This window comes from Streptopelia decaocto (assembly GCF_964273445.1).
Source record: "Streptopelia decaocto genome assembly, chromosome: 8".
Taxonomy (NCBI): Eukaryota; Metazoa; Chordata; class Aves; order Columbiformes; family Columbidae; genus Streptopelia; species Streptopelia decaocto.
The window spans coordinates 6,387,717-6,398,978 of record NC_138662.1 but is presented as its reverse complement, the minus strand read 5'-3'; the positions used below and the strand labels follow the sequence as shown (position 1 = coordinate 6,398,978).

General features: G+C 57.2%; 1 protein-coding gene across 2 annotated transcripts; it reads left to right on the top strand.

Annotated features, from left to right (window-relative positions):
• The first annotated feature begins 32 nt into the window (after positions 1 to 32).
• Positions 33 to 11,039, top strand: ZMYND10 (zinc finger MYND-type containing 10). 2 transcript variants are annotated; one of them, XM_082059760.1, is made up of 12 exons: positions 33 to 247; positions 930 to 1,038; positions 1,576 to 1,692; positions 2,821 to 2,874; positions 2,974 to 3,126; positions 5,183 to 5,271; positions 5,549 to 5,649; positions 7,304 to 7,476; positions 7,787 to 7,912; positions 9,638 to 9,759; positions 9,961 to 10,086; positions 10,785 to 11,039. In XM_082059760.1, exons 1-12 carry the CDS (start codon positions 150 to 152, stop codon positions 10,867 to 10,869), a joined length of 1,353 nt encoding a protein of 450 aa, XP_081915886.1. In that variant the 5' UTR covers positions 33 to 149; the 3' UTR covers positions 10,870 to 11,039. The 2 variants fall into 2 exon arrangements, with proteins under 2 accessions (XP_081915886.1, XP_081915885.1); XM_082059759.1 differs by lacking the exons at positions 33 to 247; positions 7,787 to 7,912 and having other exon boundaries at positions 382 to 1,038.
• The last annotated feature ends 223 nt before the right edge of the window (positions 11,040 to 11,262 follow it).

Sequence of the window (11,262 nt, the reverse complement as noted above, 5' to 3'; positions counted from 1 at the left end):
CGCATCCTCCCGGCCGCCGTCGCTCCTCCGCGCCGCCAGGGGGCACCAGAAGCTTCTCCGTGCCGCCAGTAGTCCGCAGAGGCTCCTCCACTCCGACAGGGGGCGGCAGAGCGGCCCTAGTGCTCCGTTGCCACAGCGACGCCGCCGCCATGGCCGCCCCCGGGCCGGCGCCGCTGCTGCCCGCCGAGGCCGAGGCGCTGGTGCAAGCGCTGCGGGGCACCGAGCTGCGGGACACCGGCGGGCAGGGGTGCGGGGGGACCGGGTCTTGGCGGGGAGGGCCCCGGTCCCGCGTGTTTAGCTGGGGAGCACGAAGAAAGGGGTGTAAATTTGGGGTGTCCCTGCTGGGGCTGCATCAGGTGGGGGGAGAAGAGTGAGCCCGTTTTTGGGGCCTTCCTAGAGGCTCTGGGTGAGTAAGGAAAGGTCCCAGATCTGAGAGCGAGGGGGCATCCACAGAAGGTCTAGGGGAGAGAGGAGGGGCCCTGTTTGGGGGGTGACCCCAGAGGGCAGGATGGAGGGAGAGTAGGGACCCCAATTCTGGAGCCTTTCTGAAAGGTCTGGGAGAGAGAGGAGGGTCCATGTGGGGTGGGAAGGCAAGGAAGTGTCTAGACCTGGGATGTCCCTAGAGGGCCCATGGGGTAGGGGCGTGGAGAAGAGGACCACCAGTTTTGGGGTGTCTTGTGGGGTGTCTTGTGGTGAATGTTGCTATAGGGGTTGGGGCTGCCACAGTTGGAGCTGCTGCTCCAGGGAGCACGGGCTCAGGGGACAGTGTGGTGTTTGGGGGTGCCTGGTGGGCTTGAGGCATTTCCTGGAAATGGGGGCACTAGGAGCAGGTTTTCCTGGATGAGGGAGCCCCTCCAGGAGCACAGCAGAGCCCCAGAGCTAGTGGCCAGGGGTCTCTGGCACTGATGTCCTTGCTGGCTGCCCTGCAGATGGCTTCGGCAGCACGAGTGCGTAGAGAAGCTCAACATGCACGCCATTCTGAGCGCTTCTGCGGGTCAGGAGCAGCTCCTCACTGAGCTGCTGGTCAGCTATGGCAAGGTGAGGCTCCTTAGGTGCAGTAGTGAGCCCTGTGCCAGGCCTTCAGCCTTGAGCCAGGCTTGTCGTGTGGACAATGTGCAATTTTCGGATAAAATTATGAAGGATCTGCTGTATCACTGGCAAAGACTTTGGTGGTTTGCCAGTGTTGCTTTTTAAAAAAAAATTAAAGGTCAAACTGGAAATTTTGCTTGCTGGTTTCTGGTTCCTCTCTGGAGGTTGTGGTCTCCAGTGCACCAGCCCTCTGGTTGCAGATCTGTGCACCATGCCCGAGGTGTCCCAGCCACAGAACGTCCCAGGCTGCAGTGGGATGTGTGGTGCCCTGGCCCTGCTCAGCTCCTCAGGGTCATCTTCCCCCTTTGCAGCTCCAAGAGCTCTCTGTTGAAAAGCTGTTGATTTCTGAGCAGTGTAAATACAGACTGTGTGCCCCAAGGCCACTGTCCTTCAGGCGACTCCAAAATCAGCAGCAGCAAGAAAACTGGTTCCCACTCTGGCACTGGTGTGAACAGCTTCACTCCCCCCCATCCTTTCCCTATCTAGATTCCTGTTCTCATTGGGGAACTGATCTCCGTGGAGATCTGGAAGCACAAGATCTTTCCTGTGCTGTGCCGGCTGGAGGACTTCAAGCCAAGAAGTACCTTCCCCATCTATGTGGTGGTGAGTAGAAGGGGAAGTGGAAACAAGCCTGGAAATTTGGTGGGCACTGTTATACTTAAAAATAAATCTCACGCAGAAGATCTTGGAGCTGGGGATTTATATCTCACCAGGCTGAGAAACTGCTGGACAGTGTGACAAGGTGTGAAATGCCTGGTTTCCCAAAGCCATGAGCAACAAGCCCGTGTCCTTGTCCCCAGGAGGGACAGGGACCTGCTGCCAGAGGAGCTCAGCTCCACAGAGGGTTGCACTCCTGCCTAATCCTGCACAGGGCCTTGCTGGAGCTCTTGGATGTGGGAAAAGCCTCCCCTGGAGGTGGATGTGTTCCTTGTTTGCAGCTCCCGGCGTCCCAGTGCCACCCTCGCTCCCAGAGCAGCAACACCCTGCGATATTTGCCCCCCAAGCTCTGCTTTTCTCTGGCACCTCTATAACCAGAGGGGTCTCCAAGCTTACATGTCTCTGGCTTAAGGAAAACGTAGCTTTATCTTACTGAACTTCTGGAAGCAGTGGTCTCTTGGGCCATTCTTGGGAACTTGGCTTGCCTGTGGAGCGGTGCAGCCTTTGACCTAAGGGAAATCTGCCTGAGGTTTGGAAGTTTTAGCCTATTTTCAGTCTGGGTGACACCTTGCTAGGGCAAGGTGGTGTCTTCCCTGGACAGCCGTTTGTCTGCCTCATCACCTTGAGGCGGTTATCTTGTGCTTCCCTGCCTCGGAATAAGGCTGTCTGCCCCCGTCCCAGGGGCTGTGAGCAGTGCAGCCGTGCTGGGCACTGTCCTCTCTCAGGCAGTGGCTCTGTGCCAGCGCTGGGGGCTGCAGCTTGCCCAAGGGCTACGGTTGTACTGTCACCGTAGTGCGGAGACAGAGCCCTGAAGAGCCCTGCCTGCTGGGAAGCGTGGTTCTCCATCAGCATGTTGTAGTGTCATGGGCATATTAATATAAATATTAATATGAACAATGTGAACTGGAGTTGTTTTAAAGATTACATTGCTTGTATTTGGCTCTTTACCTTGTGTATGGCCACAACTATACAAGCAGCTTCTTAGAAGAGCCCTTTTCCCAGTCCCATTGCCTGTGTCCTCAGTGCTGGTGACCACTCTGCTGTTACTTCACTCTTGCCATTTTCCTCCCGTAGCTGCATCATGAAGCTTCCATCATTAACCTCTTGGAGACGGTGTTTTTTTACAAGGTAAGAGGCAGGTTCCGCTTTCTTCGGTGTAAAGCCCCTTGGGGTGGGAAGCCATGGCTGTGAGGCCTGTCCCTCTGTGAAATTCTTGTTGTTGTGAAGGAAATCTGTGAGTCAGCAGGGGGCAGCATTCTGGATTTAATTGATTATTGCCACCGAAAACTGACCCTGCTGGCAGCTCGGAGCGCCAATGGACAGATAGTGACCCTGGTGGAGCTTCGTCCTGAGGATCTGCCCAACCCCTCATCCATGCAGGTGAGGAGAAAGTCCTGTAGCTCACTGGGGACATGTGTGATGAAGGATGTGGGCTGCCTGAAGAGTCACAGGGGGCCATTCTCTGGGAGAACCCTTTGGCTGAAGACCCAGCACCTCCTGCCCATCTCGGAGGGCATCTGGTGCTGGTGGTTGTCCACACCAGCAGCTCAGCTGGGTCAGCAGCTGCAACTGCCTCCCTCCAGCCCGCAGCCGCTCTCTTGTCCTCACCTGTGACAGTGCCAGCCTGAGGCTGCCTGCAGGACATGGTCTGAGTGGGGGGACACTGGAAAGTTGCCAGTTAACACGAACTATTCAGTACAAGGGTTTGGCTATTTGCTGTTGCTCTTAGAAGCTGTATGCGTATGTCTCCCCAGAGCTTGTGAAACCACCTTAGTTCATGCTGCAGCTGGAGCCAGCCAGGGTTAACCATAAGAGGAATCCCTCCCTGAACCAATGTATAACACAACTAGGAATTATCCTAATGTGTTTCCCACCAGCTTCCTTGGATCTCTGAGAAATACCTCCTCTCTGTGCTGGTTGGGATCAGCCTGTAGCTGTTCCCAGTCCGGTGTTTCAGGGCTGTCACATGCACCTTCCCAGTGTGGGAGCACTCTTTGCTTCTCAGCACCTTGAATTTTCTCCTTAAACTGCACACATCTCAAGGAGTGTCTGGAGAAGCGGGGTTAAAGTGACAGCCTGCACGCCTGGCCCTACCTCCCCGCATTGCCTCCATCCTTTGGCGTGGTGCCCCAGCACGTGCTTCTCTTCCAGAAAAGGAAGGAAGTGGAGGGCTCCAGAGCACAATAGAGATGTTTTCCAGGAAATGTTTTCCCAGCTGGGGAAGGGAAGGAGGTGTCCGTTAATACTTTGACATAGCTCAAGTTTTAAAAAAAGCCAACTTTTTTGGACCAATGGGGTTCTAAAAAGCACTCGTCTCCCAAGCAGCCTGGTTTCCTCTGATTCATTGCAGCCCCTCCTGACTCTACATACAATAACCCCCTATGAAAAAGCTGTTCCTGCTCTCTCCTGTCCTGTGGAGCCTGTTGTCCTTTGTGACTGTGTATGGTGGTAACCCCTTCAGCAGGACCTGTTCTACTGTCCCCCACAAGCACAGGCAAAAGATGTCCCCTGGCTGAAGGCAGCAGAGATTAGGTCTGGATACCCAGAGGAGCTGTAGGAAACAGCCTCGCTGGGGGAGTTTGGAGAGGGAGGCGGTGAGGGGGAAGATCCCAGGCAGATTTCTGAATAGCATGTGGGGCACCAGCTTGAGGAGCGCAGGGCTTACCGCAGGAATTTGGAAGGGAACTGTTGCAGTGGCGCTTTACAGGAATCCGAGTTGCTGAGGTCAGCGCTGATGTGAGCTGCCGAGTGCCTGGGAGTGGGGAGGCAAAGTTCTGCCCAGGCCGGGGAAAAGGACTTGGCACCTCTTGGCCTCAGAAGAGGCTGAGTCAGAGGGTGGTCGGGCTGTTGGCCTGAGCGTGTGGAGCACAAATGGGGTCTCCATGCTGCCTGGGAGGGGAGGAGGGTGGGTGGCTGGAGAGTGTGGCGTAGCTGCAAGCTGGGATAACCACAGGCAGATATTGTATCCGGAGGCAAGCTGGAGGAGAGGCAGACCCTGGAGGCATGGGTGTAGAACTGCAGCTGTTCCAGGGCCAAATTTCTCCCTCCTCCTCTGGTTCCTCTACTGATGATGCAGTTTCCCCCTCCCTGAGCCTTCCGTGTCTCTACAGGACTGTGGGCCACAAGATGATCCCAGAAGGGGAGTGAGGAGCGGTCTGGGACTGGCCTCTTCCAGGGGGTGTCCCTGTCCAGGGGTGCTGCTGCTGGTGGCCACCCATGAGCTGTTAGGGGTAGGGAGATGAGAGACAAGCAACAATGGGCTGCAAGCACTTCTGTGGCTGCCCTGGCACAGTCGAGATGAGAAGCAGAGTTGGTTTTGCAGGACTCTGGTTTCCTCCCCGGTCTGCCGTTACCAACGTGCAGCCAACAGGCTGCCCCCCTGCAGCTCCCGGGAAATGGGGCCTGGAATCCTGAGGCTGCACATGTCCCTCCACAGGAGCTGCAGCAGCAGGCGGAGACGATGGAGTTTGAGATTTCCCTGAAAGCCCTGTCCGTGCTGCGGTTCATCACCGATCAGGTGGAGAGGTAGGTACCCAGGACCAGCAGAGGACACATGCCGAGCTCTCTGTTTGAGATTCCTGTGGGTGCCTGGACCCCTCTCAGCAGCTGGCTGTGTCTGTAGTGGCAGTGGCACTGCGCCCCGGGGGGCAAACACAGCAGCACTTCACCCTGCTCTGTGGTACTAGTGGGAACCCAGATCATTTTTTTTTTTCCTGCCTCTCCCAGTTGCTTCAGGGAGTGTTTGTATCTGTTCTGGCATTTGTCTGCCCGCACCAGTTCATCCTTTCTGTCATATCTCCAGTCTACCCCTGAGCGCACTGACGCGGATACTGAACACCCACAATCTGCCCTGCCTCCTTGTCGAGCTGGTGGAACATTGCCCCTGGAGCTGCCGCCAAGCAGGTATGGGTCATGCCCCACGGCACCCGCGGTGCTGTGGTGGGGTGCTGGGACCTGCAGCCACCGACAAATCTGCTACAGGAGCCCTTGCAGAAATCTGCTCCCCCTCAACTCGCCCCTCTGGCCCACTCTCTAGTGCTCCCTGCCTGAAGCTGTTCTGCTTGAAGGCAGCTGCCGCACAGCTGGGCTGGGGACCCGGCAGCACTCCCGAAAGCTGATCCTCCCCAGGGCTGTATCTCTCCTGGACTGATTATGGCCAGGACGGGAGCAGGAGCATAAGCATGTCTGCCAGCCCCACCTGCTCCTCTGAGGAGCCCTGTCCTGGATGCAGAAAGACCAGCATGCCAGCCCCAGCCTGTCTGCACCTTTCTGGGACAGCGCTCAGAGCTGGTGGCAGACATGGAGCAGACTCTTCTCACAGTGACAACTAATGATATGACAAAGGGCAATCGGTGCAAACTTGAACACAGGAGGTTTCACTTGAATATGAGAAGAAACTTCTCAGTGAGGGTGACAGACGCTGGAACAGGCTGCCCAGGGAGGTTGTGGAGTCTCCTTCTCTGGAGACATTCCAACCCGCCTGGACACCTTCCTGTGTAACCTCATCTGGGTGTTCCTGCTCCGGCGGGGGGATTGCACTGGATGAGCTTTCAAGGTCTCTTCCAGTCCCTGACATTCTTTGATTCTGTGGGCTCTCCCAGGCAGCAAAGCAAGTGCTGTGAAGCTGCTGGTTGCTGAGCTTCACTCTTGCCAAATGCCTCTGATCAGGTTGTGCCCATGGGCTGCCACCTGCACCATCAGCCCTGCCTCCTGCACCTCTGGGGCCAGGCGTACCCTCCCAAGCCCCCCAACTTCCCCACTGCCTGCCTCTGAGCAGTGCTGGGGCACAGCTGGGGCGTGGGAACCCACGCTCCCCTCCCCAGTCCGGCACCAGGGGTCACAACGCGGGCAGGGGAGGAAGAGATGCTGGGAAACACGCGGCTCTGCGCCTGCCGAGAGGAGCCCAGCTGGATGTGGGAGCTTTCCTCCTTCCTCCGGCCAGGAAACACATCCCTTCTCTCTGCCTGTGCGCTGCGGGTGTCAGAGGGAGCTTTGATCCAGGGCCCTGAGGGAGGGACTGGAAAGAAACATGAGTGCAAAGGCATTTCCAGGCTGGGCAGATGCAGGGTTACATCCCCCTCCACCCCCAGAGCAGCACAGTAGCTCCTGGAGCTTGTTTCGTCACTTCTGTTATATTCATGTTACTTCTGGCTTTCACTGGCAGAAGAACCTTCAGAAGGTCAGATATTGGCCATGCTGGTACCCCAAAATGTGTCTCTCCAGACACCGTTGCTGCAGCATGGGGTCCCCCGCCATTTACCAGTGCTCTACATTCCTGGCCAAGTACAAAGGGATACATGACAGGGATCTTTCCATTCCTGCCACAGCCCAATTGTTTTAATACATATTCTTTATGCTTTTCATGCTAATATATTGTCTCAGTACCAAGAATGCTGCTAAGGCTGCTACACGAAGCAAAGGGATGGGGAAACTGAGGCAGGCAGAAGCAGAAGGGCAGAGTGAGGAAGAGAGCACAGGCCAGCATCCTAACCTCTGGGCTCTCTTCCTTCGGGCAGCACTGTCTCTTTCTGGAACCGTGTGTTTTTCTATTCTTCAGGCAAACTCAAGAAGTTTGAGAATGGCACGTGGCACGTGGTACCCCCTGAAGACCAGGTGAAGATGACCAAACTCGATGGGCAGGTGTGGCTTGCTCTCCTCAACCTCCTGCTCAGCCCTGAATGCCAGCGCAAGTACCACTTCAATGGCTTCAACAAGAGCCAGCTCCTCAAGGTAGAACCCTACATCACGAAGGCTGTGGGTCCTGCAGCACAGAGTAGGACCTTGTGAGCATTTGGCACCTATGGGCATCCCTCCCTGTCCTTGCTGTGGGCTCTCAGCAGCCAGCGGTGGGAGCGCAGTGGGGTCTGTCACTGTGCCAGTAGCAGCAAAGCTTGTGTTTGCCAGTGTACCTCATGGGAGCCCCATGAGCCATCCTGCCAATGCCCCACAGATCCTGCTCTTGCCATGCTGCTTCCCCTGCTCTGGCTCCCTTGTCTTCACCCCTCTCCGTTCACTCTTCTCTTCCCCTCCGTGGCCACAGCTTCGTGCATTCCTGACGGACATCCTTATTGACCAGCTGCCCAACCTTGTGGAGATGCAGAGATTTCTGAGCCACCTTGCAGTGACAGAGCCGGCTCCCCCTAAAAAGGATCTCATCCTGGAGCAGGTATCCTGTGGCGCTTTCCCCATCTCTCCAGCTGTTCTGCTTTGAGCGTGATAGCTCTCTACCCCCTTTGCCTCCCACCAAGCTCAGCTCTGGAGAGGTGGTACCCTGGTAAAGCAGCCAAGCACTCATTTCACGGTTACACCCCTATTGCCAGCAAAATTGTCCGTGGATGACATGAGATCCTTGTCCTGCTGCAGCATTGACTGAGCACTTGCATCTAAAGGCATAAGTGCTGGGTTATAAACAACTCTCCAGATTGCATAGAGTCCCTGGGGTGGTGGCTGCATGGGACAGAGACAACCCCTGGCTTGTTTTGACAATTAACTCTTTTTTTAACATTTATCAGTGTTTTCCTGCTGAATTCTGGACTCCCCAGTAATGAGTCCTCATTACAGCCCTGGCCTGGGGGTGCTTGGCACACTGCGTATGGAGGGAGGCCAAGGTCTGGTGGCAGAGGCCAGAGCCAAACTGGTCCCAGCTGGGGCTCAGGAGCTGGGCCCTAAGGGTCTTCAAACGGCATAGGCTCCTTGTGGTTTTTAATCCATGGGGTAGTAACGGCTGGAGCAGTGTTTCTATTAACTTCTTGTGAGCTGAGGGGAGAAACTGCCTGTGGGCAGATGTGCAAAGAGGCAGCTGAGGGGAGAGCAGAGGTTCTTCCCAACCCTGGAGCTGCAGAGGCTCCACGCCACGGAGCGGATGGGCAGGTCGGGCAGCGGCCGCTTATGCTGTGGGGAGGGGGACCAGGCTCCCCTCGGCGTGGCTGACCCCATGGCCCCAGAGGAGGGTGATGTGCCCTGGCTGGTGCTTGGCTGCGACTGAGCTGGGGGCACAGCCTATGCCGGGTGCTGGGGCTGGGGGTGGCTGCAGACCAGCAAGGCGAGCAGCTGGGGACGGCAACAGGACAGAGGTGGTTATGGATTCACTCCGTGTCCCTTGACTGCCAGCATGTTGGTGGGGCAGGGACGGGCAGCTGCCATGCTGGGGACCTCATCCAGCCCTCGCCCGGGCTGCTTCCCTTCTCCTGAGCTCTGCTTTTGTGATGGTGCTGCTCCCGCCTCCGCCAAGGGCTGGGGCTGAGCCTGGCGGGTGGGCAGGGGAGCCAGCGGGAAGCACACACGTGGGCTCCCTGCTCCGCTCAGAAAGCGGTGAACTCACTCTCTGTCGCCGAGCCAAGCTCTGAAAAGGCCTTTTTCCATTTGGCTGCTCCCAGAGCGGCCTCCTTCCCTTCCAGGCCTGGCTATTTTTACTCTGCTGGAGAAGGCAGAGCTGTTTGAAGCAGCATCATCCTCTCCAGAGCCTGAACTCCTTGCGCCACTTTTGGCTGGAGCTTTCCCTTTCGTGCTGGCCAGCTCTTCCCTGGGTGTTCTTCTTTGGGGAAGTGACGAGTGGAAAAAATCTGCTTAGGCAAACGGCTCTGGAGCACGGGGTTCATGCTGCTGTCGGCACGCAGGGCGCCGAGATCCCAGGGCTTTCTGTTTGCTAGCCCCGGCCTCAGGGCTGGACTCTCACTCCCAACCGGACTCCGTGGTTTTACCTTGTTTCACCTGAACGCTCATTGTCAAGTGGATCCGTCCCCTCCATGTACCCAAAAGCACACCCTCACTCCCTGTGTCTTCACCTTGTGCCCAGGGCTGGCTGCACCCCCATCCCCCGAATGCCTCTGTACCACAGCGTGTTCAGTCTGGCTGTGCGCACCCCTTACTCCTGCTTTGCCTCTCCAACCAGGTTCCTGTCATCCGGGACCACATCCTCAAGAACAACGCAGGGAAGTGGGAGGCCATCGCCAAGCACCAGGTGAAGCACATCTTCAGCCCCACCGAGGAGGAGCTGAGGCTCCAGGCACGCAGGTAAGGCCCTGGCACATGCACACGGGATGCCCAGTGGAGACAGTATTCCATTAGCAGGGGCTGGAGCTCAGCACTAGGAGGACAGAGGAGTCTGTGGTACTGTCTGGGGATGCCCCCTCAGTGGCAGGGCACAGCAGGGACAACTCGACGCTTATCAGCTGTTCGCAGTGAGCAGCCTCACCCCATTTCTGCCCATCACAGGTGGGCACAGACCTACAGCCTGGACATGATGGAGGCTCTCGCCCCTGACAAGCCCCGGTGCAGGGTGTGTGGTGTGGAGGCAGCCAAGCGGTGCTCTCGCTGCCGGAATGAGTGGTACTGCACACGGTAAGGAAGCTCTGCCACCCCCCGTGTCCCCTGCAGCACCCTGGTGTCCCCTGCTGCCTTTCGGTGCCCCTGCTCCCCAGAGCACCACACACCTCACTGGAGGACACTGTGAAAGGGCTAAGGGAGGCCAAGGGTCCCACTGCTGGCTCTCCACTTGCCATGTACCTTTCCAAATCTAACGGTGGGGCTGATGTGCTGGGACATTGGTGGAGGAGATACTGGTGAGCGCTGTGTTGCTGCTGTCAAGTGCTGAGCTGCCTGTGCCCACAACACCAGCAGCCATGGGTTGGGTTTCCCGTGGTGATACTGTCTCTCTCCCCTGCATCTTAATGGGGCAGGAGAGGGGAAAAAATTGCCTGTGGCTCTGTGGGTGCAGGTCACAGGCCGGTATGCGGCAGCTGGGACAGTGGCAGTAAATTAAATAATCTCTGCTGCTAAACCATCTGGCAAGGTCTGGTTAGAGCCGTGTCTTTAAACCCTCTTAACCCCAGAACTGGAGGCCACATCCATTTCTCTGTTGGGCTGATGCTCAGCCATGCCCAATCCACCCCAGTGCCAGGAGGAGTGCGCTGCTGGGGTTTGTCCTTGTCACTGCTTAGCTCCTGGGGCTGGACATGGCCCTGCCCTGTCCCTGCTTGAGCTGTGGGCACCCTGCGTAGTGTGGCAGGTCCCCTGAGCAATGGTGCTCCCCTCTGCAGGGCGTGCCAGGTCCAGCACTGGCAGAAGCACAAGGCTGCTTGCAACCTGATGGCCGGGACGCCAGGGAGAGTGGGCAGCCCGTAAGAGAAGCAGTGACTGGCATCTGACCCACGGGTTGCCCAGGCAGAGGTTTCCCCTGTGTGCAGCCCAGTGAGGGCAGAGAAGCCAGCAAAGCCCCTTCGACCTCCTCCCAGCCCCGGGCAGCACTGCCCAGACTCTGCCTCCCTTCTCCCACCTCCCCACCACGCAGCCTTCTCCAATAAACCTCTTCTGCATTCCAATGCTGCTCAGGTCCTGCCTTTTTTCTCCTAGCTAAAGATGCTGAACTGTAAACCACTCCCTCCCCTTCCTTGCACCCAGGGACAGGGGTGTGTGGCCATTTTTTCCCTCTGCAACAACAGAAATCCCAGAGAACCCAAAAAAAGGGTTGATACCCTTGTGGTTACCAGAAGGGACAAGCCCTCTGCAGCTGAGGCA

Excerpts from the sequence above, each read along its gene's own strand:
- ZMYND10 (XM_082059760.1), top strand. The coding sequence starts at position 150 with ATGGCCGCCCCCGGGCCGGCGCCGCTGCTGCCCGCCGAGGCCGAGGCG. Across the intron at positions 248-929 it reads CGGGACACCGGCGGGCAGGG|ATGGCTTCGGCAGCACGAGT; the intron begins GTGCGGGGGGAC and ends GCTGCCCTGCAG. Across the intron at positions 5,272-5,548 it reads ATCACCGATCAGGTGGAGAG|TCTACCCCTGAGCGCACTGA; the intron begins GTAGGTACCCAG and ends TCATATCTCCAG.